We start from the raw sequence: 25335 nt of genomic DNA on the forward strand, positions 1-25335 counted from the left end.
TTATGTCTTGGGGCCTCTAAATTTATTTAGATTAAAAGTTAAGACTGGAAAATTAGGTAAGAATTAGATTGTGAGTGATTTTAATGCAAGACGAAGAAGTCTAAACTCAAATTCAGTAGGACTGTGCTATGACACAGTTGGATAGGAATGGTTAGATTGGGAAGACTGTATATAGGGAGACCAGTTGCCTGCCTTTTGTTGTGTTGAGGGTTGAACCCAGGGCCTGGCTTGGAAGAGGCAGATAGGGAGTCAGATGTTAGACATTCTAGAGGCAGAAATGACAAAATATAAGGTTCAAGCAAGTAGAAAAAGAGAAGTCTGAGACAAATGAAATGAGAGGCTGTGTTCTGCAGCCTCTAGGCTAGGTGAGTCTAGTTTAACATGTGTCCAGCATGGAGCACTGAGGGGGCTATGTTGGGAGAAAAGAGCCCTAGCTGCACTTCTTCAGTTCTAATGCATATCTTTTCCATAGTTTACAATTCTGATATTAGGATGCTTCTTACCATCTATGGGTACATTTAAGGTGGAAGTTTTCCTTGAAAGGTATAGTAAATCAATGGTACATACTGTGGTTGATGGCACCTTATCATCATAGAAATAAGGTATAATATGTATATTATTGCTGTATTAAGTTTCCCCTTCAAACTACCGAATTATTTCATACTCATTACAATTAAGCCAAACAATTCAGAAAACCTAAATTACATTTGAATAATAAAAACACAGTAAATATTATTCATCAAATACCTACATTGCCCAAAGTAAAGAATCACCAGGAGAATAAATCAACTGCCAGAGCTTTGGGCAGGTTATGAATGTATTCATCAAATGCTTACTGAGAAGCTCTTATGAGAAAGTCACTCTTCCAAGTGCTAGGAGGTTACAAAGATGAATGAGGAAAGAACTCTGTCTTGGGGTTGCGGGTGGGGAGGGGAGCTCACAACTTATTAAGGGAGAAGAGAAAATGTGATTCATCATAAGAGAGATCCCCAAGTTGTGTTTTGGATGCCCTAGGGAGGTGGTGCTCATATATGCTTGGGGCTATCAGGCAAGGCTTCATGAAGGATATGGCATTTAAGTCAGACCTGGGAAAATGGGTAGGAGTCTATCCTCCAGATAGAGCTAGAATAGATAAATTCAGGTGAACAATGCGTTGTGAACAAAGCCACCTAAGAAGGTGGAGAGAAACTATTTGTATAAAAGGAACACAGTAGCACAGGGTGGCTGGAGGGCAAATATGAGTAACAATAATAACGATTGCAAGAAGCATTTATTGGGCAATATTATGTGCTGGGTACTCTTATGTTTTACTTGGTGATATGTGGTATACTTGGTCCTGTTTTATGGGTGAGGACAATAAAGCACAGATCAGTTCAGTAACTTGCCTAGGGGCCAAGAGCTCAAGCTGAACAGGCTGGCCTTACTCCTTTCATAGCAGTATACCTGTAGGGTCACACACAGGGATACACAGCTGGGAAAGGGTGCTAGACACAGGCCAAGGAAGGTGCTACAAACTACGTGAAGGACTCTGAAGTTTACTCTGTGGCTGATGTGATGGCATTCATACAACATCTCCACTGCAATGGTGAGTGTAATGGGATTGGACCAAAATGGTTTTTAGAAATATGGTACCAGAAGAGTGTAGGTTGTGTGTCAAAAGCCAGCACCCTCCAGGGAACTTTAAGATGCTTAAATTTTTACAAGACTATAATCTCATAGATCTTTTCCATTTCCTATGTCATTTATTTCAAACCTCATAATGATGTGGCCTTTCTCCCTGCGTTGGGTCCATGGAGAAACATACCCCAAATTGGCACTGGTTTTGCCAAAGCCCTAAAGCTGGTAAGTGGTAGAGCTGGGGAAGGAAACAAGATCTTCTGGAGCCTAGATCATTGCTATTGTCCTTACTCAGTCCTTGCTTACTTTTATCTTAACAATTCCTCTTTACAATCAGAGATGCAAATGGGCATACATATAGTAATTGATGGGCTTGCTCAACACTGGAAATCAGTACTGTTTTAAGTAGATTGTATCCTTGCCCAACAAGAGAAGTGGGCCCCTTTTTGGCTGCCACTAGCATGACCACATGATCATGTGCTCGTCCAGAGAAGCAGTAGCTTCTGTATTTTTCCACTGGTGAGGAGGGAAAAGCCCTAGCTGGATGCCTCAGGAGACTTAGTGTCCAGACTTCATGGCAATTTCCCAAGGCTTTTGTTTTGGGAACTAGGCCAGCTGTCCACCTATCTTAGGTTAAATCATTCATTTCCACAACCTTCCTGCTGGCCCCACCCAGCTCATTAGTAAAAAAGAATGTTCAGTGCTTGGCTAAAGAGTAAGTATCATTGTTTCCAAGTTCTGCATAATTCTTTGTCATGAATTTGTGTATAAAATTTCAATACTTGTGACTTCAAAGACCTTTCACTGTGTTCTGAGTCAATATCCAGACCAAAGAGGTGCTGAATGATCACCTTTTCTTGAGATTGACAGCAATTTCACCTTTGATATTGTTATACGATCTCTAAATATAAGGAAGAATGGATGTGTAGGAATTTCCTAGGGCTGCCATGACAAATTACCACAAACTTAGTGGCTTAGCTCAGAATTTTTTTCTTTCGTATTTCTAGAAACTAGAAGTCTGAAGTCAAGGTGTCATCAGGGCCATGCACCCTCTGAGACTCTGGGTAGAATCCTTCCTTGCCTCTTCCCAGCTTCTGCTGTGGCCATTCATCCCTATATTCATTGACTTGCAACTACAAAGCTTACTGTCTGAAATCTGCCTTTGTCACATTGTTTGATTCCTGTGTGTCTCCCTTCAACATGATGTTTTCTTCCTATAAGGACACCAGTCATAACAAGGGATTAGGGACCACCCTAAATCCTTATTTTATCTTGATTATATCTGCAAAGACCCTATTTTTTTAAAAATTTTTAATTGTTATGTTAATCCCCATACATTACATCATTAGGTTTAGATGTAGTGTTCCATGATTCATTGTTTGTGCATAACACCCAGTGCTCCATGCAGAACGTGCCCTCTTTAATACCCATCACCAGGCTAACCCATCCTCCCCCCCTCCCCTCTAGAACCCTCAGTTTGTTTTTCAGAGTCCATCGTCTCTCATGGTTCGTCTACCCCTCCGATTTCCCCCCCTTCATTCTTCCCCTCCTGCTATCTTCTTCTTTTTTTTTTTTCTTAACATATATTGCATTATTTGTTTCAGAGGTACAGATCTGAGATTCAACAGGCTTGCATAATTCACAGCACTTACCAGAGCACATACCCTCCCCAGTGTCTATCACCCAGTCACCCCATCCCTCCCCACCCCACTCCAGCAACCCTCAGTTTGTTTCCTGAGATTAAGAATTCCTCATATCAGTGAGGTGCAAAGACCCTATTTTTAAATAAGGTCACAGGTACCAAAGGTTAGGACTTCAACATATCATTTTGGGAGACACAATTCAACCCATAACCAACAATCGGCACTCTTCCTTTTATTATGGTTAATATATACAAGTCATATCACTTTATCTGATTGTAAATTTCTTGGGGGAATGAGCTGAGCTATAGTAGAGGAAATACTTGGCCCCTCTTTGGTAAATCCATAGTATTTTTTAAAATTATTGTCTTAATTTCTATCATACTGAGACTTTTTTCTCTTAGCTACCTGGATTCTGATCTCCACGAGGGCAGAGGTCATATCTAGCTCATCTTTATGTCCTCACAGTGTTAGAGCAATTTTGCAGAAGCAATACTGCACAGTGGTTAACACTGTTGTCATTGGAAATGCATGATGTGGATTTTAATCCTGGCTGTCCTAGGTATTAGCTGTGTAACATTACACAAGTATGTTAGCTTCAGTATCTTCATCTGAAAGAGGATGACAAATATAATACTATTCTTATGGTTTTATGAGAGTGACTACTTTAGGACATCACTTAGCTGTTACTATGATTATATACTCAGTAAATGCTTGAGAATTGAAGGAGAGCAAGTAGTCTAGTCATAGTTCTTCTATGGAAATTACTCTGTCTCTTCAGTGAGGCTTACACATATGTTCTAGGCCTTCATGGGGTTTTGTTTGTTTTGTTGGTTGACTGTTTTTGTTTTTTTACCTGAAAACTGAGGGAGTTAGATGAGATGGCTCTGAGGTTCTTCCTATGACTTCAAGGGTATGTATTTTTCATTTCTGTATTTAGTTGATTGTATATTGAAGATTCTAACAAATACTATGGATTTACCAAAGAGGGATGCATTGTTATTGGTTTGTCTCCTATGCTCACTACCTTGTAGTATCTATTTGACTTTATTGTTTTAATTAAATAAAGCTAGGAAAAATGTATCAGTGCCCATTGTTAGGCTCTGTGCTAGATTATGGGCACATAGAAAGAAATGACTAATATATTGTTCTTCCCTATATTACATTTGAATCTCAGAGAAATTAAGATTTCATGTCTTTTCCTCTTATTGTAAGTAGACAGGGATAGAAGTAAGATAGAGGGTTCTGATATTCCAAGAGGCTACCTTATCTCTCTTCTGTGGTTCCTTCTTCTGCTCACATACACACACGTACACCCCACCTCTCAAGACTCTAAAGACAAAAATGGAGAAGGTGAGGAACATTCCATTAAGTTGCTTCCTTCTAGCTTTTCTCTGCTGACTTTCTTCCTCTTGTCAAAGGCAAGTCCCTTACAGGTGGCAGGGTGAATCCAGATGGCTCTGGGTGTTCAGTAGATTGGAGAGGTGTTACTTAGGGAACTCCAAGGTGAACACTGTCCCCAGAGTTATTCCATTTGGATGTGGCTTATTTAACTCCTTTATCCATTCAGTTGGGAATAGTTGGGGCCTCTCCAGTAGGTGATATTTGAGCTGACATTTGGAGAGAGAAAGAGAGAGAGAGAGAAGGACAAGACACTTGAAGTTTGGTGGGGAGAGCACTGTTTCAGGCAGAGGGAAGAGTGAGTGCAAAAAGCCCTGAGGAGAAACTGCTTTCTGTTAGAGGGTCAGAGGAAAGGCCCCTGTAACCAGGATGTGGTATGATATGAGGTCACAGGACCTACTAGAACGTACACGACCTCAAAGGACAGGCTAACGAGTTTGGATTTTATTCAAAGGCCAGGAGGAAATTACCTACCTGTCAGGTAGGTATTTTATTGTTCTAAGTAGTACACAAAATTCCAGTCCCAAACAGGTTTCTGGTTTCCTAAGAAGCTCCTTTCTAAAACCCCCCAACCCCTCCCAACTCTGCGGGGGTGGCACTGCCCGCAGGCCCTGGGCAAGAGAAGAAGCTGAGCACCGAGGGTGACGCAGAGTGTTAGCTAAGGAAAGAGGAAGGAACACTGTCACTTGTTTACCTTGAATTTTGATGAAAGATTTGGATTTTGAAATGGAACTCTGCTTGTGTGGGGGGGGGAGGGGAGGGGTCATAAATGACTAATGAGAACTGAACTAGGCAGCTGAGAACTGCCGCTTCAGCATGCGTTTCCATAGGACAAACCAACGCCCTTTACCTGCATAACAATTAGTGGCCTGTGATTGTGTTCCTCTCCTTTGCCACACTGTTGTGGGGACTTTGGCAGTCCTTTCTGAGGGGGAAGTCTACTTGGTTGAAACAAAATGATAAAGAAATATGAAAGAATTTCCTAACTGGGTAAAAAAAAACCCATTAAGCAAAATGTTAGCTTCTTTTAAATGTTAGCCTATGAACAAACAGCAAACATCCAATAATTCTCATTGATAAGCATAAACAAGTAGGAGGACCTAGAAAATGCAAAGATATTATTATCAACAAAATGTGATTGGCTTCTTAAAATTCTCTGTGAATTATTGGTATTCTTAAAGCTGACTGACTAATATATGAATACATACTTATTATAAAAGGTTCATACCATACGTAGACTAAATTTTGTCAGTCCTGCTTCGCACCCCTCCCCACCTGTCCCCACTACTCCTTCTCCAGAGGTAACTACTACTCACAGGTTGATATATATCTGTGCAGTTTTTTAGGTTTATACATGTTAGAGTACATATACATACATGATCTTTCTTTAAGGAAAAAGCATGGGATTCTATTATGCACATTGTTCTTTCTCTTGCTTTATTTGCCTTAAAGATCTTTATGCATATGGATGTCTCTTTCATATTTTCTAACGGGTGCAGAATATTCCATCGAATTACCATCAGTTACTTAGACACTTCTCAATTGATAATACATTTAAAACTCCAGTTTTTCACAATTACAAACAATGCCACAAGAACCATTCTTGCACTGTTTTCTGCACGTGTAAGAGTACTTCTGTAGGGTAAATTCTTAGAAGTAGAATTCCTAGTATGTATATTTTAATTTCAAAACTGTCAAATTACTAATAAAGCTTTATTGATTTATATTCCTACAAAGTGTGAAAAGCCCACTTAATTGTAACTTTACCTGTGACCCATTTTTATTTTTTGTTCATCTGGTGGGCAAAAATTTGTATCTCTTATTTCAAGTTTTACTTTCCTGCTTGCTAATATGTTTGAATATCCTTTAATAAATGTGTCGATGCTTTGTATTTCTTTTACAAATTATCTGTTCACAGCCTTTGCTCATTTAAAAGTACTTTTTTGTAAAGTGTAACTGTAAGCACTCTTTATATATTATGGCCTTAATCAATTGTACATCACAAGAAATTTCTTGTTATCTGCCACTTAGCTTTAACTTATGTACATTATAGCTTTCATTGAACACAAATTTTTAATCTTTATGTTGCTAATGCTGTCTGGACTTTTGTATTGTTAGAAAAACCATTCCCAACCTAATCTTACTAAAATATTCTATATTTTCTGCTATTATTTCATCTATGTAAAATTACTTTTACACTTAACTGTTTAAGCCATCTGGAATTTATTATTGTATTGTAATAAAAGACTATGACTTAATTTTTTTCCAGGTGGGTACCATCCCCATTTATTGAAAGGTCTATTTTTTCCTAATGAAATAAATTACCTGGATGATATGATACATTTCTGAATATACATGGATAAGTTTTGGGAATCTCTATTCATTTGACAATATTGTATTTGTTAATATTCTTTTTATTGACCTTTTCTATTCGACAGTTTTAACTCTTATAATATCTTTTGATACCCAAGTGGGGCAGTTTTCTCAATGCCCATACTCACCCACTACTATTATTTTCAAATTCTTTTTGGCTAGTCTTGTGCACTTTCTTGTTCAGACGAGTGTAAGAATGTATGTCAAATGTGATAAAGAAGCTAACCAAACCTGTGGGGATTTTGATTTGCAGTACACTGGATACCTTAGGAAATTTGGGGATAATAGCTTTACAAGAAGGACTCTTCTCATATAGGAATATGGTATTTCTTTTCCTTAGTTTGGAATTTATAATGTTCTTCATCAAATCTTAAACATGTTAGGTTCATTCCTATTTTATGGCTTTTGGCTATTTTGATTATGTTTCTTTCCCCCATTAATACAGTTCTTTTCATCCATTGCTGCAGTATGATAAATTCATTTCTCTTTATATGTTGTCCTTTGAAACCTACACTTAAGAAAATCACTTCCTAAGTCTGTTCTTCAATGGATTGTGGATTGTCTTGGATATTCTAGTTATGCAACCATATCATCAATAAAGCTTACAGTTTTGTCTTTTTACACATTTTCTACCTCCTATCTGTGAAGCAGGGCACAACAGGGACAGGCATGAAGGCTATTGTCATCACTGTCTTCTTTCTCACTCCAGTTGAAATACAGGTCAACATTGAGGATGATATTTGGTGGCTGTTTCTGGCAGATACCCTTATGTTAAAAAAAAGTTTTCCTCCTATTCCTACTTGGATTTTTCAAATCCCTACTTGGGATTTTTCAAAGCAAAGATTAATCTTGATAGCTTTGGCATCTATTACATTGAAATTTTCTTTCATCCAGAAACTTAGTGATTTCTGTTAAAATTTTATGTCCTAAGGTTGAACAATCCTCATTTTCCTGGGATACAGCCTACTTGGTTGAGAGGCATTATTTTTCATTCACTAGTGGACTCAATTTGACTTAATTTCCTCCCTCCCCTTCATCCCTTCTGTTTTTTCCCCCTTCTTTCCCTCCTGTCTGTCCTTTCCTCCTTCCATTCTTCCTTACTTTTCACCTTCTATATCTAGTTTAAACTATATCTAGTTTAGATGCATTCTATAGCATCTTCTTTTATGCTCTGTGACAATTAAAATAAAGCTTATCCCTATCTTGGTAAGAGGTCGGTAACCTACAATGGCAGAAACATTAAATTGGCAGAGGACCTATTCACAGAAACCTGGCAGGCCAGAAAGGACTGGCATGATATATTCAGAGCACTAAATGAGAAAAATATGCAGCCAAGACTACTATATCCAGCTAGGCTGTCATTGAAAATAGAAGGAGAGATAAAAAGCTTCCAGGACAAACAAAAACTAAAAGAATTTGCAAACACCAAACCAGCCCTTCAAGAAATATTGAAAGGGGTCCTCTAAGCAAAGAGAGAGCCTAAAAGTAGCATAGACCAGAAAGGAATAGAGACAATATACAGTAACAGTCACCCTACAGGCAATACAATGGCACTAAATTCGTATCTTTCAATAGTTAACCTGAATGTAAATGGGCTAAATGCTCCAATCAAATGACACAGGGTATCAGATTGGATTAAAAAAACCAAGATTCATCGATATGCTGCCTGCAAGAGACTCATTTTAGGCCCAAAGACACCTCCAGATTGAAAGTGAGAGGGTAGAAAACAATTTACCATGCTAATGGACATCAAAAGCAAGCTGGGGGTGGCAATCCTTATATCAGACAAATTAGATTTTAAACCAAAGACTATAATAAGAGTTGAGGAAGGACACTATATCATATTTAAAGGGTCTATGTTTAAAGGGTCTATGTTATTAATTGGCTATGTTTAAAGGGTCTATGTTATTAATTGGCTTATATAATTGGCTGCTCCCATTTTGTTATTAATTGGCTTATATAACTGGCTGCTCCCATGTTAGGGGCATAGATATTCAAAATTGTTAGATCTAACAAACACATCGACAACAATACTATAATATTAGGGGACTTTAACACCCTCCTCACTGATATGGACAGATCATCTAAGCAAAAGATCAACAAGGAAATAAAGGCTTTAAGTGACAGACTGGACTGTATGGACTTCACAGTTATATTCAGAACATTCCATCTCAAAGCAAAAGATACACATTCTTCTCTAGTGCCCATGGAACATTCTCCAGAATAGATCACATCCTAGGTCACAAATCAGGTCTCAACTGGTACCAAAAGATTGGGATCATTCCCTGCATCTTTTGGACCACAATGCTTTGAAACTAGAACTCAATCACAGGAAGAAAGTCGGAAAGAACTCAAATAAATGGAGGTTGAAGAGCATCCTACTAAAGAATGAATGGGTCAACCAGGAAATTAAAGAAGATTTTAAAAAATTCATGGAAACCAATGAAAATGAAAACACAACTGTTCAAAATCTTTGGGATACAGCAAAGGCAGTCCTAAGAAGAAAGTATATAGCAATACAAGCCTTTCTCAAGAAGCAAGAAAGGTCTCAAATACACAACCCAACCCTACACCTAAAGGAGCTGGAGAAAGAACAGCAAATAAAGCCTAGACCCAGTAGGAGAAGAGAAATAATAAAGATCAAAGCAGAAATCAATGAAATAGAAACCAAAAGAACAGTAGAACAGATCAACAAAACTAGGAGCTGTTTCTTTGAAAGAATTAATAAGATTGATAAACCCCTGGCCAGACTTATCCAAAAGAAAAGAGAAAGGACCCAATAAATAAAATCATGAATGAAAGAGGAGGGATCACAACCAACATATTATGAGCAACTCTATACCAGCAAATTAGATAATCTGGAAGAAATGGGTGCATTTCTAGAGATCTATAAACAATCAAAACTGAACCAGAAAGAAATAAAAATCCTGAACAGACACATAACCAGTAAGGAAATTTAAGCAGTAATCAAAACTCTCCCAACAAACAAGAGCCCAGGGCCAGATGGCTTCCCAGGAGAATTCTACCAAACATTTAAAGAAGAATTAATACCTCTTCTTCTGAAACTGTTCCAAGAAATAGAAATGGAAGGAAAATTTCATTTTATGAGGCCATCATGACCTTCATCCCAAAACAAGACAAAGACCCCATCAAAAAGGAGACTTACAGACCAATATCCCTGATGAACATGGATACAAAAATTCTCACCAAAATACTAGCCAATAGGCCCCAACAGTACATTAAAAGGATTATTCACCATGACCAAGTGGGATTTATCACTAGGTGGCAAAGTCGGTTCAACATCTGCAAATCAATCAATGTGATATAATACCTTAATAAAAGAAAGGACAAGAACCATATGATCCTCTCAATAGATGCAGAAAAAGCATCTGACAAAGTACAGCATCAGTTCTTGATTAAAACTCTTTACAGTGTAGAGATAGAGGGTACATATCTCAATATCATAAAATCCATCTACGAAAAACCCACAGCAAATATCATTCTCAATGGGGAAAAACTGAGAGCTTTTCCCCTAAGGTCAGGAACATGGCAGGATGTCCACTATCACCACTGCTATTCAACATATACTAGAAATCCTAGCCACAGCAATCAGACAACAAAAAGAAATAAAAGGCATCTAAATCAGCAAAGAAGAAGTCAAACTCTCACTCTTTGCAGATGATATGATACTTTATGTAGAAAACCCAAAAGGCTCCACCCCAAAACTGCTAGAACTCGTACAGGAATTCAGTAAAGTGGCAGGATATAAAATCAATGCACAGAAATGAGTTGCATTTTTATACACCAACAACAAGATAGAAGAAAGAGAAATTAAGGAGTCAATCCCATTTACAGTTGCACCCTAAACCATAAGATACATAGGAATAAATCTAACCAAAGAGGCAAAGAATCTGTACTCAGAAAACTATAGAATACTCATGAAAGAAATTGAGGAAAACACAAAGAAATGGAAAAACTTTCCATGCTTATAGATTGGAAGAACAAATATTGTGAAGATGTCAATGCTACCTAGAGCAATCTACACATTTAATGCAATCCCTATCAAAATACCATCCACTTTTTTCAAAGAAATGGAACAAATAATCCTAAAATTTGTATGGAACCAGAAAAGACCCTGAATAGCCAGAGGGATGTTGAAAAAGAAAAGCAAAGCTGGTGGCATCACAATTCCAGATTTCAAGCTCTATTACAAAGCTGTCATCATCAAGACAATATGGTACTGGCACAAAAACAGACACATAGATCAATGGAACAGAATAGAGTGCCCAGAAATGGACCCTCAACTCTGTGGTCAACTAATCTTTGACAAATCAGGAAAGAATGTCCAATGGAAAAAAGACAGTCTTTTCAACAAATGGCATTGGGAAAATTGGACAGCTACATGCAGAAGAATGAAACTGGACCATTTCCTTACATCACACACAAAAATAGACTTAAAATGGATGAAAGACCTAAATGTGAGCCAGGAATCCATCAAAATCCTAGAGGAGAAAACAGACAGCAACCTCTTTGAGCTCAGCCACAGGAACTTCTTCCTAGAAACATTGCCAAAGACAAGGGAAGCAAGGGCAAAAATGAACTCTTGGGACTTCATCAAGCTAAAAAGCTTTTGCACAGCAAAGGAAATAGTCAACAAAACCAGAAACAACTGACAAAATGGGAGAAGATATTTGCAAATGACCTATCAGATAAAGGGCTAGTATCCAAAACCTATAAAGAACTTATCAAACTCAACACCCAAAGAACAACTAATCCAGTCAAGAAATGGGCAGAAGACATGAACAGACATCTTCCCAAAGAAGACATCCAAATGGCCAACAGACACATGAAAAAGTGCTCAACATCACTTGGCATCAGGGAAATCCAAATCAAAACCTCAATGAGATACCACCTCACACCAGTCAGAAAGGCTAAAATTAACAAGTCAGGAAATGACAGGTATTGGCGAGGATGCAGAGAAAGGGGAACCCTCCTCCACTGTGGGTGGGAATGCAAGCTGGTGCATCCACTCTGGAAAACAGTATGGAGGTTCCTCAAAAAGTTGAAAATAGAGCTACCTTATGACCCAGCAATTGCACTACTGGGAATTTACCCCAAAGATACAAATGTAGTGATCGGAAGGGGTATGTGCACCGCAATGTTTATAGCAGCAATATGCACAATAGCCAAACTATGGAATGAGCCAAAATGTCCATCAACAGATGAATGGATAAAGAAGAGGTGGTACACATACACAATGGAATATTATGCAGCCCAAAAAACCCCGAAATCTTGCCATTTGCAATGACGTGGATGGAACTAGAGGGTATTATGCTAAGCGAAATAAGTCAATCAGAGAAAGACAAGTATCATATGATCTCACTGATATGAGGAATTCTTAATCTCAGGGAACAAACTGAGGGTTGCTGGAGGGTGGGGGGTGGGAGGGATGGGGAGGCTGATTGATGGACACTGGGGAGGGTATATGGTATGGTGAGTGCTGTGAATTGTGTAAGACTGTTGAATCACAGACCTGTACCTCTGAAAGAAGATAGTAGGAAGGGAAAAATGAAGGGGGGGGGGAATTGGAGGGGGAGACGAACCATGAGAGACTATGGACTCTGAGAAACAAACTGAGGGTTTTAGAGGGGAGGGGGTGGGGGGATGGGTTAGCACAGTGATGGGTATTAAGGAGGGCATGTATTGAATTTAGCACCGGGTGTTATATGCAAACAATGAATCATGGAACACTACATCAAAAACTAATGATGCAATGTATGGTGACTAACATAATAAAATAAAATAAAAAAAAATTATCCTTATCTTGAAAATTTTGCATTGCACTGATAATCACCTGGATCTCAATATTTTTTAAAGGACAGACCTCTGACTACTTTTCCAATTTCTCTGATTTTTGGTCTATTTATGATTTCTACTTCATCTCTCTCTCTTCCTCTCTCACACACACACACACACACATATATATGTATATGTATATACACATATGTATATATTATCTATTTATAAATATTTTATCTTCTTGCCCAAATGCTTAAGGTCCTGCTCTTTGACTGAAATGGATTTGAATAAACTCATTTCAATGAATTACTCCTATATTCAAATGGAAACCACCCACTTTATTGATGTAATTTTTTGCTAGGTGTAGCTGATATTATTCATTTATTTCATGGTTATTAGAGCAATTATATATATTTCGTGATATATACATACATATGTATGTATGAAGATATCTATATCTTGATCTTTAAACTTGGTTGGCTGTATGCCTACTTTACGAGTTACCAAGTAACTTTAAAAGAAAAATAGCAACCTGTTTTTGCTTGTTTTTGTTTTGGGTAAGATAATAGCCCTCAAGCAAAGAAAACACTCTTATAATAGGTGGCCACTCTATTTCTCTTAGAGACTTAATATTTCTCAGAAAGTCATCTTCATTTCGTAGAATGATTTCTTGGGGGATGCAAACGTACCTCAGTTTGGTTAAACCTTCTCCACCTTTGTCTTAATTCATGAAGAAAAATTGTTTAAAGACTGTTTTCAACCAAAAAAAGTAGGAATCTTTTGACTACTGATTATGCTTTTTTTTAAAAATTTTATTACGTTAGTCACCATACATTACATCATTAGTTTTAGATGTAGTGTTCCATGATTCATTGTTTGTGCATAACACCCAGTGCTCCATGCAGAACGCGCCCTCCTCAATACCCATCACCAGGCTAACCCATCCCCCACCCCCTCCCCTCTAGAACCCTCAGTTTGTTTCTCAGACTCCATAGTCTCTCGTGGTTCGTCTCCCCCTCCGATTTCCCCCCTCCATTGTGTTTATGCTTAAAGAGAGTTTTTACTGTTGTTACAGCAGCAACAGCACCTACCCGCAGTTGCTAGGCAGGGATCCCCAAACCCAGAGCTGGCCTGGCTTAGGTGGAGAAAATGCCTCCTTCCTAACCAGCTGGAAGAGCCTCGTCCTGATTGGTTGAAAGGACCTAGTTCTGATTGTTTGGAAGAGCCTTGTCCTAATTGGTCAATATTGGCAGGAGACCCAGGAAGCTCAATGGTGCTTTTTGGAGCCAGGGTCCTCTGTTTTTAAGTCTGGCTTGCATATGAGGCTGCCTCCCGGCCACGTCCCGGTTCTGTTCCGTAACAGAAGCAGTTAAACAACAGCAGAGAACAGAAAGCGCCTAGGTGCCCAGTGTTTTTCATCTGGAGCTCGTTCCCATGGACCCTGTCTCACAATTAGGGCTTTTCCCTCCAAAAGGGAGCCATGTCTTGGATTTTGAGAAACTCATTTGTGGACTGACACTTTCTTATAGAGTGTACTTCAAAGGCTACTGTTCTTTGCACAGTATGTGTTGATTCTTTTCTCTCTTCTATAAGCCTGTTGTTTTCACTCAATTTTTATCTTTTAACCCAAGGAAACCATGTGGTATAAGGAGGAACACTGTCTAAAGCAAATAACAGCAGAACTACTGTGGTTAAAGTCAGGGCTGGACATCTCAGAAGCTGTCACCTTTACTTTCTTCTCCAGGTAACGCAAAGGATCTGCTTACATTTGGAGGAGTACAGCCTTAAACTTATCATAGAGACTGTCTCCTGAAGACTTAACTCTTCTGTATCTACAGAGCATTTTGTATAGATAACATTGACACGTCCACAAAGATCCCGTAAAAACCCTACACACATACCTATCATCTCTAAGTGGCCCACATATAACTTTATATCTTTAACATGGACCCTCCCAGAGATACATCTTTGGCATGTTTCACCATGCTCAGAGGACTCTCCCTAAACCTGAAGAGGGTTAAAAAAAAAATGAAAGAATATGCAGTTAATGATTTTTCTGTGATAAATACACAAAATGGATGTATCAAGATCATGTACTTTTACATTTAAAAGAAGGCTGGAAATTATCTTACTTAGTGGATTCATGAAACACTGATCTAGATAACCTGGTTAAGGCCCCAGAGGAATTCAGTGGCTAAATCTCTTGGCTGATACTCTAATCTACCCATAGCTTCACGATTTGATTGGATTAAGCTTTAATAGGTCAGCAAATTGTTTCCTTGAACTTCTAGTAAAGCATAATGGATATGCTCTATTGTTAGCTATTATTTATATTAGATTTAATGTTGTGTGCATGTGTATGTGTGGTTTTAAATACATACGTCACAACTCTAAGCTAATATTTGGTTTGTACCCACATTAAGATTTTCAATATAGGGACTTCATGACCTCTTTTTCTCTTATTTCCCTTTTCTGAGCTTGCTATTTTTCAGAACCAGGCCTGACTGTAATTTACCCTTTTCTGAAAAAGGCTCCTCCTCTTTTGGGAATGCTCTCAGAATCCCAGTGACCCACACTGAGTGTTTGGGGAAGATAGAGACACCCATCCACCCAGTTCAGTCACTCAAATAAGGTGAGAAATAGGAAAAAACAGTTGTCACTGTTGGTTGGCTCTCAGATATGAGAGTAACCTTACCAAACTAAATCTACTTTATATAAATTCAAACATAAAAGAATCAAATATTGTCTGGATGACTTTATCCTGTCTCTTATGTCAGTCCATGTAGCCAAATATGGGCTCCCTGTACAGATAAAGACAAAATGCTGAAATAAAACAAATAAGCAAAATGAAAAACCCAAACAAAACAAAACCCTATGGTTCCAGGAAGCAAATAAAGGCTTCCTGTGCAAATAAAGGCAAAGGGCCAAAATAAAGCAAAAAACTCAACAGCTGTCTTAAAATCTGAAGGACACAGAGGAATTCTTTTTTTTTTTTTTTTTTTTTTAAGAACCACTTAAACTCCTCTCCCATATCCACACTAATGAATAGAGTAGTTGGGCTAATGGTAATCCAGAAATTTCAGACATTGGCTCTGCCAATGCTTCAGAGGCATAACCTGCCTGGTATACGACAGTGAGGATCTTCACATGTAGTCTAGCCTCTAGACTGCTCTTGGATGGATGAGGTCATTCTGGCTACATATATGAGCGTTTGGTAGTAAATAAGGCAGTTCGTAGAGAATTCAAGTAATGTCCTTTGAAGTTTTTCCTTTGAATTCTTATTACTTAAAACTCAATAGTAATACTTTACTTTGTACCAAGTGCTATGCTTGGACTATTTGATCTGTTTCTCCCTAAAATTTTTAGTTTAGATATGTAAAAACTGAGGTTTAGAGAGCATATTAGTCAGCTTGGACCGATACCACAGACTGGGTGGCTTAAACAACAGAAATTTATTATAGTTACTATAGTTTATTACAGCTGGGAAGTCAAAGATCAAGGTGCCAGTAATTGGGTTCCTTGTGAGAGCTCTCTTTCTGGCTTGCAGACAGCTACCCCCTCTCTATGTCCTCACGTGGCAGAGAAACAGAGAGCAAGCTAGCAAACACTAGCTCTCTGATGTCTCTTCTAGAAAGACATTAATCCTATGGGATCATGAGTCCACCCTATGACTTTATTTAATTTTAATTACTTCCTTAATTACAGGTCCTGTGTCCAAATACAGTCACCTTGGGGTTTGGAGCTTCAACATACGAGTGTAGAGGGACACAACTCAGGCCAAAGCAGAAAGATTAAGTGACTTTTACAAGGTCACGGTACTGTTGAACAGTAGAGCCAGGATTTGAGGAGTTAGGCGCTGAAGCCCCTGTAGCTTCCTATAGCTGTCTATGAGTCTCATGGAGGTCCCAGAGTTGGCCAAGCTTGTCTTCTAGACCCTTCGGCCTTTCTGTGTTCTGTACTTTTGTCATACCCTTCTCACCTGCTCCAGCACATCATCCCCACGTTCCAGCTCCTCAGGATTCATCTAATTTGTACTAAAGGTTGATTCATTCCAAGAGTATTTGCATATTTATGAACAAAATGCCTCATATAAGAATACCCCCCCCCCAATAATGGGATGTTAGCTTTCTGAATACATAACAGACATATTTTAAAAGAGATTCTTTCCTCATCTCTCAGATTACTCCTTACAGAAGACTGTTGTACTTTGGCATATGGGTGCGTAATACAAACATTTTCTACTAGTTTAGAAATATGCTTTGATGCTTTAGAAGAATATTGTTTAATTCATTTTGTTAAATATCTACTTCCCTGCCCTTTTCTTTTTATTAACAAATATTTCTAGCCCTGCATCGGGCTCCCTTCTCAGCAGGGGAGTCTGCTTCTCCCTCTTCCTCTGTCCCTGCTCGCTCTCTTTCTCTCTCTCACTTTCTCTCTCAAATAAATAAATAAAATCTTTAAGAACAACAACAACAACACAAAAACCCAAACATTTCTCGAACACTTTCTACACATAGAACATGAATGTAAATTTAAAGATACAAAATGGCCCTTGCTTTCTAGGTATAATTTAAGTATAATATGTTAAATGTCAAAAGAAATATCTGAGAAAAAAAGATGATATGACATTTCAGAGAATAAAGTTAGCTAAGAACTGCAATTTTTAGAAGTTTTATTTTATTTTATTTTATTTTATGAACAATGAGGCATTTCTGAAATCTTTTGAGTAGGTAGATAGCTTGATCAGATTCACTTTTAGAATCTCCTTAATAAAATAAAGGGGAGGATGAAGAGGAAGAGAGTTCAGAATAGTGTAATTGCCCTGAGGTAAATTCTATAAAAAAAAAAGAAGTTGTAAATAGTAGAACACCTTTGTGAATCAAGGGTTTGAGGCTTGAAGTCATATTTGTATGAAAAGATTAGTGTTTTCCCACATTTTTATCACAAAGGATGTTTGATCAGGGATGTTATTCAAAATATTTAATAACCAGTATGACATAAGACTTTAACAATCAGAACAGGGAACTGGCCAATCAAAATAGACCAGGTCCTAAATATATAATTAACAGATGTGATCATACTGTTATGAACTGGCTGAATGTCAGATCTGCCTTTGTCTCTGGTGGTACAGCCAGGGATCTCATGATTTGAAAGATTCTACTCCTTAAACACATTTCATAAATTAAGTAAAAAAAATTATTTTCCGATTTCTTAATTTAATAACAGACTTCTGTAATTTATATTAGTTTAATATCAGTATAACATACAAAATTGATACAACTTTAGCATTCGTCTGTAACACTTGGTTGTCACCTGGCCTATATGGCCTTATATCAGGCAAATGTGTAATTTCCACTTGGCATTTTGAAATATAAAAATAATTACCTAACTCATAAAATTCCTAGGGGACAGGTGGACTGCTGTCCTCAATTAATAGTGTTGATTTAAATCATGTACCTCACAGCCTAGAGATGTTTTAAAATGTCTCTCACACACACACACTACATAAATATTTTCATAATTGACATATTATTTAGTTGCCAAAGTCTCTACCACTCTCTTTTGTTTTACACATTTATGTTATATTATTTTACCCACCTGGCCCCTGAAGGCAAATGCATTTATAATCCCTGATTTAGATATTTTTATGTTTTTATTTTTATTTTTTGTTAAAGATTTTATTTATTTATTTGACAGAGAGAGACACAGCGAGAGAGGGAGAGGCAGGCTTCCTGCTGGGCAGGGAGCCTGATGCAGGGCTCGATCCCAGCACTCTGGGATCATGAGCTGAGCTGAAGGCAGACTCCCCTATTTTAATGTTTTTAGAGACATCATTTTGTTCATGTCATAATCCAATTCCAATTGTAGTGAATTATGCTGTGATCAGGTTTTAAAAATTCCTGAAGTAGTTCTATCTCGTGAAGCACTGTTAACTCAGAAGATTTTACCATTTATATTTGTCAGGTTCTGCTTGAGCTGAATTCACCCTGACTTCCATTTTAGTTCACAACTTTCTACTCCTTTATATTCTACTCTTGACCTTCAAAATTATTTTGAAAGTCACAGTTGACTTTTTGTAGTATGTAAAACTTCTCTTTTTGATTTTTGTTTTGAATCTTTCCTCTACTTACATCCCCTGCTCCTCCTCTGAAACCAGTTCTCTTGAAACTACATGTGCCAATCCCCCACTAAAAAAAGTGTATGTGATCTTGTGTACTTCATGATGGTGCCCTTGGCCCATCTGAGCATGCAGGGACCAACAGGTAACATTCTTATGCCACCTTGGTTTGCCTGATACCTTCCTGTCCTTTCCATTCCTCCCCCAGGACCACACGCTGATGCTGCAATAAAGTGCAGTCTAAGATAGGGCCAACTTTGAGCTCTGAATGTGCTGGTCTTCTCTTCCCGTTGTTCCTTGTAAAGATGATGGATCATTTTAGTCAGGACAGAGTAGTAGAAGGGCAAGCAGAAGAATGCTGAATGGTTACAGACCAAGTGGCAGATACAATGTCTTTTTGATGAACATTAATGAGCTAGGGTATACTTCAGGGAAAGTACATTAAAAGGACTTTGTGAGACATGACTGGACCCTGTAATTCTTGCTTATATCCACAAGAACTCAATGTCTGCATATCCTGACTTTGACATTGCACTGCCCATAGTGAGTAGGAGAATGGGTGGGTAACACATGGCAGAACTTGGGGAAATTTTTCTTTCTTCCTTTAAAAAAAAAAAAAAGGCAGATGGTGTTTTGAACAAAACTTGCTGTAGAACATAAAAGCATGAGAGTTCTGGCTGTTTGAAAGAGAAAAAAAATAAGTTGATTTTTTTTTTTTTTTTAAATGGTAAAACTAGTTTCTTCCAGGGGCTTAAAGAAAAAAGCACTGAGAAATGGGAGTGAACTGCAAGATAGGGTTTGTGTAACAAGTACCTAAAACCACAGAAGTCACATGGGCTTTTTCTGCTTTGCTACTTTTGATTACTCGTCAGAGAGTTTTTAGCTTCCCCCATCCTGCAAGGCCACTCAACCATGTATGAGCTGGAGTAATCTTTATTCACAATGTCTTTACAAAGACTCATGCAACAGAGCTGCAATGGCAATTTGGTGGACTACTGTGCTGGTCCAGCATATAACTCTTACTCCCCGCTCACGGGCAGCTTCCGAATGGATGATAATAGAAGGATTCAAATGCTGGCAGACACTGTGGCTACTTTGCCTCGGGGACGAAAACAGGTATGATTACTGTTTTGTACTTTCAGAGTGTTCATGTTCTCTTGAGAGCAGAGTTGATGTGTTTGTCTGACTTCACACCGAAATTGTATTTTAGAGGCTTTGGAATTAGTCACTAAGAGTATGGGTGAGGAAGGAGACAGGGAGCCCAGAGAGCTTGTGGACTAGTCCAAAAGATTTAAGACCATAATAAAAAAAAAAATTTCAAGGCAAAACTTAAAAGAAGATTGTTTTTCTCATTTGAAGAGGTGTTGAAGTAAAATGAAAATCATTAAGTGCATCGAACTTAGTTCATATAGACATGGCCAGTTTGAGAATTATTGATTCCCCCCCCACCCCTACGTGTCTCATTGATTCCTTCCTCCCGGCTTCACTCCTTGATAGTCATTTCCAATCCAAGGAGAGCACTTTTTCTTCAGGACAAATTTTGTTGACTAAATTATTTTTAGGGCTGGGGTACAGGCACATTCCTAATGCTATTAGGAATTAAGGCTTTTATTAGATAAGTGAATGGCTGATGGAATACCAGCGCAGTCACTTCTTAGCTGTGGGATCTTGGACAATTCATTTGCCCCTCTAAGATTTAGTTTTCTTTTTTCTATAATGGAGATAACAACAGACCCACCCTAAGGAGCTCTTCTGTGGCTTAAGTGAGGAAGTGGGCAGTGCTTAACACAGTGACTGACATGTAGTATGTGCTTAAAAATTATGTTATCGTTTTTATTTGTACTGCAAGATATTTCCCTAGAGGTGAAAACTTATTTAGAAAAATCCATGTCCAGTTGAGTTAGTTTCTTTCATTCTATGATTTCCAATGTTTAAAACAATTTTTTAACCTCTTCAGGTTTTGGTTCTATAACTTGCTATCATGCTCCAAGTACATATCTGAATTTAGAATTAGAATTGCTTTAAAGCATGAGGTTTTGCCCTTAAATCCTACTGCACATCACGGGCTCCTCTTAAACCTTCTAATTTCAGGATTAGAGAGTTAAAGCATAGAGGGAGAGTCGTGATCTTTTCTCAGTGATGTATATAGCTGATTCCTCATTATTTTTCACAATGAAGATAAGGGCATAATTTGCCATGGTTCGGATTTTTGATCTTTTTAATCCCAAATGCTTTTATGACATTAAGCTTAATCAAATGATGAACACTTCTATCAATTTACTACTTGCCTGAAAATAAAGCAGCTGTGGGAAGCACCAAGATCTTTATTCAGGTTTCAGATATAGAGCAGTGTAGGAGGTACAGACATGAGAAGAACACATTTCCTGGCCTTGTAGGGTTATCAATTCAGTAGGCAGAACAAATGAATAGGCATTATACAACATAAATGCTCTAATCCAGGGACACGCCTTTTAATATAACCTTGAAGGACAGATATTCCAGTGATTGAGGGGTATTCTAGAGCAAGGCAATAATTAATGCTGAGGCACAGATTTGGGGACCTTTGGGGCACGTTGAGATAACAGCACATTATTGTGTCCAGAGTGTCTGTGGGAAGGGAGGGGAGACCTTGGAGCTGGGCTGCTTTATGAAACACTTGAGCACTTCCCCCGAGGATGCAGTCATTTGACCAGCACAGGAAGCCACGGGGTGTGTTTGAGCAGGAGAGGGTTTTAGGAACCTCACTCTAGAAATGTGGTGTGTCGGTAAGTGGGTAGGGATGAGTGGCGAGGGAGCAACTTTTGCAGTAGTTGGAGAAAGAGGAAATGGACGGAATGGAGAGGAGACCCAGAGACTTGGCTGTGAAAGGCAGTGAAGATGGAGGAGTCACATCTGGTTTTAAGCATGGGTTAAGACAGCGTGGACTAAGAGAAGGCAGTCAGTAGTAGGTTATTGGAAGGAGACTGTGAGAGGGATGGAGGGAGATGGAACACACTCATCGTGCATATGTAGATAACATATACTCGTGAACATGCACATGCACACATTCCCACACCAATGAATTTATCTGATGTTCTCTTTTTAGGTCCTCTCTTCTCCCTTTTCTCATGTTCTTTCCCATAGTAAACTCCTATTCGAAGAGCTTTTTCTTCCTGTTGTGAGAATTACTGTAAGGAAAAAAAAAAAAAAACAACCAAAACCAAAACCTCTTCTACATGATACTTAGGGTTCTGTACAATTCTCATCAATGAGACTTGATGTAAGTTTATCCCAACATTTCAGAATTTTCCAAATTGATGTTCATTTCTTTTAAGTGGTTTTTAGAGAATAATCACCCATTTTGCACCGACCGAATTGCAGGCAACAAGATCCCTGTGAGGCAATCCCACGAGCAGGTGTCTCTCTGCCCACTGTTATTTTCAACACTTTCAGGGCTGACGTCAACAATTCATACTTCTCGTTATTGCTGGCTTTGGCTTCTGCAAAGCTGTATCTGGTGAGCCTGTAGTTTCAGATTAATTTTCAGAGCATTTGGGTGTTTACACTCAGAATTGCTTAAAAATAGACTTCTGTGTGTGCATATTACCTCTATACCTGTATTTGCAGGAGGTGACAGACACTGCAGTGCAGCTTCTACCTCTGAACATAATTTTAGGGGAAAAAAAATCCCTGCAATGGAAAACACGGTGGAAAGGAGACCAGAGGAAATAAGGAGAGGCTTTATAAATGTGGTGATGGCAAAGGAGTAGTGCTTGTGCCTGATAAGCCCCGAGGGTAGTAAGTTGCATTTGGAAGACAGAGTTCACCAAAAGCTGCGACGAGAGCCAGGGACCTGCGGACCAGGCAGGAAGCTGGACTGTGCCTCAGTGGTAGCACAGACTGCCTTTGCCTGACAGTCTTCCCGTTACCGAATTATTGCTCAACAGGCACCTTCTGAAAGGGCGATTTCACTTAAAAGCTCAGATACAGAATTTTGCAAAGCGTGTATTTCTGGGGTGGATTCTGCCCTTCGGGGGCTTTCACCTGATTTCTGGCCGCACGCCCATCTGTTACCGAAGCTCCCAAGTGTTCCTAACTACAACAAGGTATTTGGATCATCTAATGAATACTTCAGGTAGAAAACTATTAATTTCACTACTAAAGAATTCGAGAAGTGTCCTCTAATCCGTATTGTGACATGCTTGGAATCAATAGCCCACAGTTTTTCTTGAAAAAGGAGCTCATGAATCCACAATGAGACTTTCTCGGGAAGCTGGGACTTTTATTTGGGTTCCTTGAGGGCACTTACAAGTTAGGAAACTGAAGTCAGCTCCATTAAGCAAGTATCTTAGAATAGTCTGCAGAGCCCTGCTATCCCAAGGCTCCTGGCTTAAAAGGGAAACAGGGACAAAAAAAGCCATATTCATGGAAGAATCAGGGAGAGGGAGGCAGGGACTCGAAAGTGAGCAGGGCACATAATTTGTGGAGGCTTGACACAATAAAAGCAAAAGAAACACCTTCCCTGTTAGTAAGTATCCCCTCCCCACCCCCGATACTTTCAGGAAGTGAGTTCACTGAGTGGGGACCAGGAAGTAACAATCTGTTACTTAGCAGCTGAAGTGGCTACAATACTGAACTTGGAGCTCCTCCCGGCCTGCTAGCTCTCTGAGCTACAGATGACCCATATCTTTTGCAAACTGACAGCTGAAATATTTGGTCTTCGCGTCCTACTAAAGAGGGGCACTGTGAATCACTGCATAACAGCAAAAATTACATTTTGAATATTAATGCCTGATCTTTTAAGTCATCTGACTAAAAACAAAAAGAAGAGGAATCGTAAGCTCACCCCCAGGCATCTTTCTATTAGTGGCAGCAAGGGGTTAAGGAGCTTTGTCTTAATCAGCAGTGGTAATTGAATGTGTAGTTTGCAGGCCTGCCAAATCGCCAAACCTAGATTTCTCATATTAGATAATGTGTAATAAAAGACAGCTGTTGCCAGCATATACCATTCGTTCACACACCAGCTCCTTCATTCGTGCGTCTCGCACTGCCATCCTGAGAAGACGCTCTGGCTGGGAGGGCACTCGGGAGCGCGGCCTCCACTGGTTGGATCTGAGAACAGGACAGCTCACTCTAGGAGAAGGGCTGTGGGCAATACATTTTCCAAAGCGTGAGTCCTTCCATAAGGCCTTAGGCATACTTCCTCCCACTTCGGCAGATAAGTTTGGTGTGTGAGCAAGGTGGAACCCTGAGAACCTTCCTTTCCACTTCGCCTGAGTCTGACAGCCCAGATCAAAGACGAGTAGGCTTTGTGTCAAGATGTGGCACGGGTCAGAGAATTTGATGGTACCTAATTTATTTAAATTCTTTTTTATTTAAATATTAGGTGCCGAAGAGAGGTTCATCGCTCATCCAGGGTAGAAACTAATTTATACTTTGACTTAGTCTGATCTTTTTGTGTGTCACGGATAACCCAAATCAGTCAGTCCACAGGAATTGAGTCTCTGCCATGCATCTTGCATTGTGCTAGGCAAATATTTTCAACTAGTCAATTAGCTAGATAGAAAGGTTAGCAGGAGAAGGGTGGGGCAGTTTCCTTCTGTGTGGAGGTCTTGGATTTGTCTTGTGGACTTAAAAGATTTTAGATTTGAATTTAAATATAATTTTTTTTTTTTATTATTTAGAAGGCAGATTGCAGGTGGGCCAGATGGAATCCTGAGGTTCCCATCAATATTGTGATTATTTGCCTGGCAAAAGGGCATTTAAAATTGCTGAGGAAAGGTTGGAAATTTTAATAACTCATTAATCCTTGCTATCATTTATTCATTTGGTGGTGATGTATTAAAGCATTACTAACTTCCTTTGCTTTCTGTTAGTCCTTTCTCTGTGGTTCTTGTTGTTTTTGGATTGAGATTTTTTTTTTTTGATCTTATTTTTTGACTTGATTTTCATTTTTAATGTTGCCACATGTTTTGGATTTTTTAAATTTAATTCTGTATTTTTAATGATTACCCTTGAGATTTTCCCGTGAATATTTAAAATTTGCTGAAGGACAAAGTTGAAAAGTATTTTAACACATTCCTCCTGCATTTGATCTTTCACCACTACTTAGTTACTTATACTGGTGTTTAGTAGTTTACTTCTGTTTGTCTGTTTAGCTATTTTTAAGTTTCCTCTCTATTCCAGGCCCTGCACTAGGCACAGGGGAATAACAAGTACATTCCCCAAGAGGCCCAAAGGATACGGATAATTATGTTCAGAACTGAGGTATTTGATCCAGCATACCCTGTATATAAACACACATACATGTCTCCTCATATATGAATATCTGAATGATATGATGAATATTGAAAGTCAAGAGTAGTATTTTTTAAATAGAAACCCTAGTTAACAATAACAGATAACATA

General features: G+C 38.7%; 1 protein-coding gene across 4 annotated transcripts in view; it reads left to right on the forward strand.

The window, feature by feature from the left end:
* CYTIP (cytohesin 1 interacting protein) overlaps window positions 1-25335 on the forward strand; it is a 77420-nt gene that overhangs the window by 26513 nt on the left and 25572 nt on the right. Inside the window, exon 4 of one of the 4 annotated variants that reach the window (XM_035007994.1) lies at window positions 19905-20064. The exons of 1 other annotated variant lie outside the window; for it this stretch is intronic. In XM_035007994.1, coding sequence (XP_034863885.1) covers window positions 19909-20064 — 156 coding nt within the window. In that variant the 5' untranslated portion in view covers window positions 19905-19908. Of the gene's footprint in view, window positions 1-19834; window positions 20065-20255; window positions 25195-25335 lie in introns of those variants that run through there. 2 more of the 4 variants (XM_035007993.1, XM_035007995.1) reach the window with 2 other exon arrangements.

The sequence above is a fragment of the Mirounga leonina genome, unplaced genomic scaffold, assembly GCF_011800145.1.
Source record: "Mirounga leonina isolate KUSES-001 unplaced genomic scaffold, KU_Mleo_1.0 Mir_151, whole genome shotgun sequence".
Lineage (NCBI taxonomy): Eukaryota > Metazoa > Chordata > Mammalia > Carnivora > Phocidae > Mirounga > Mirounga leonina.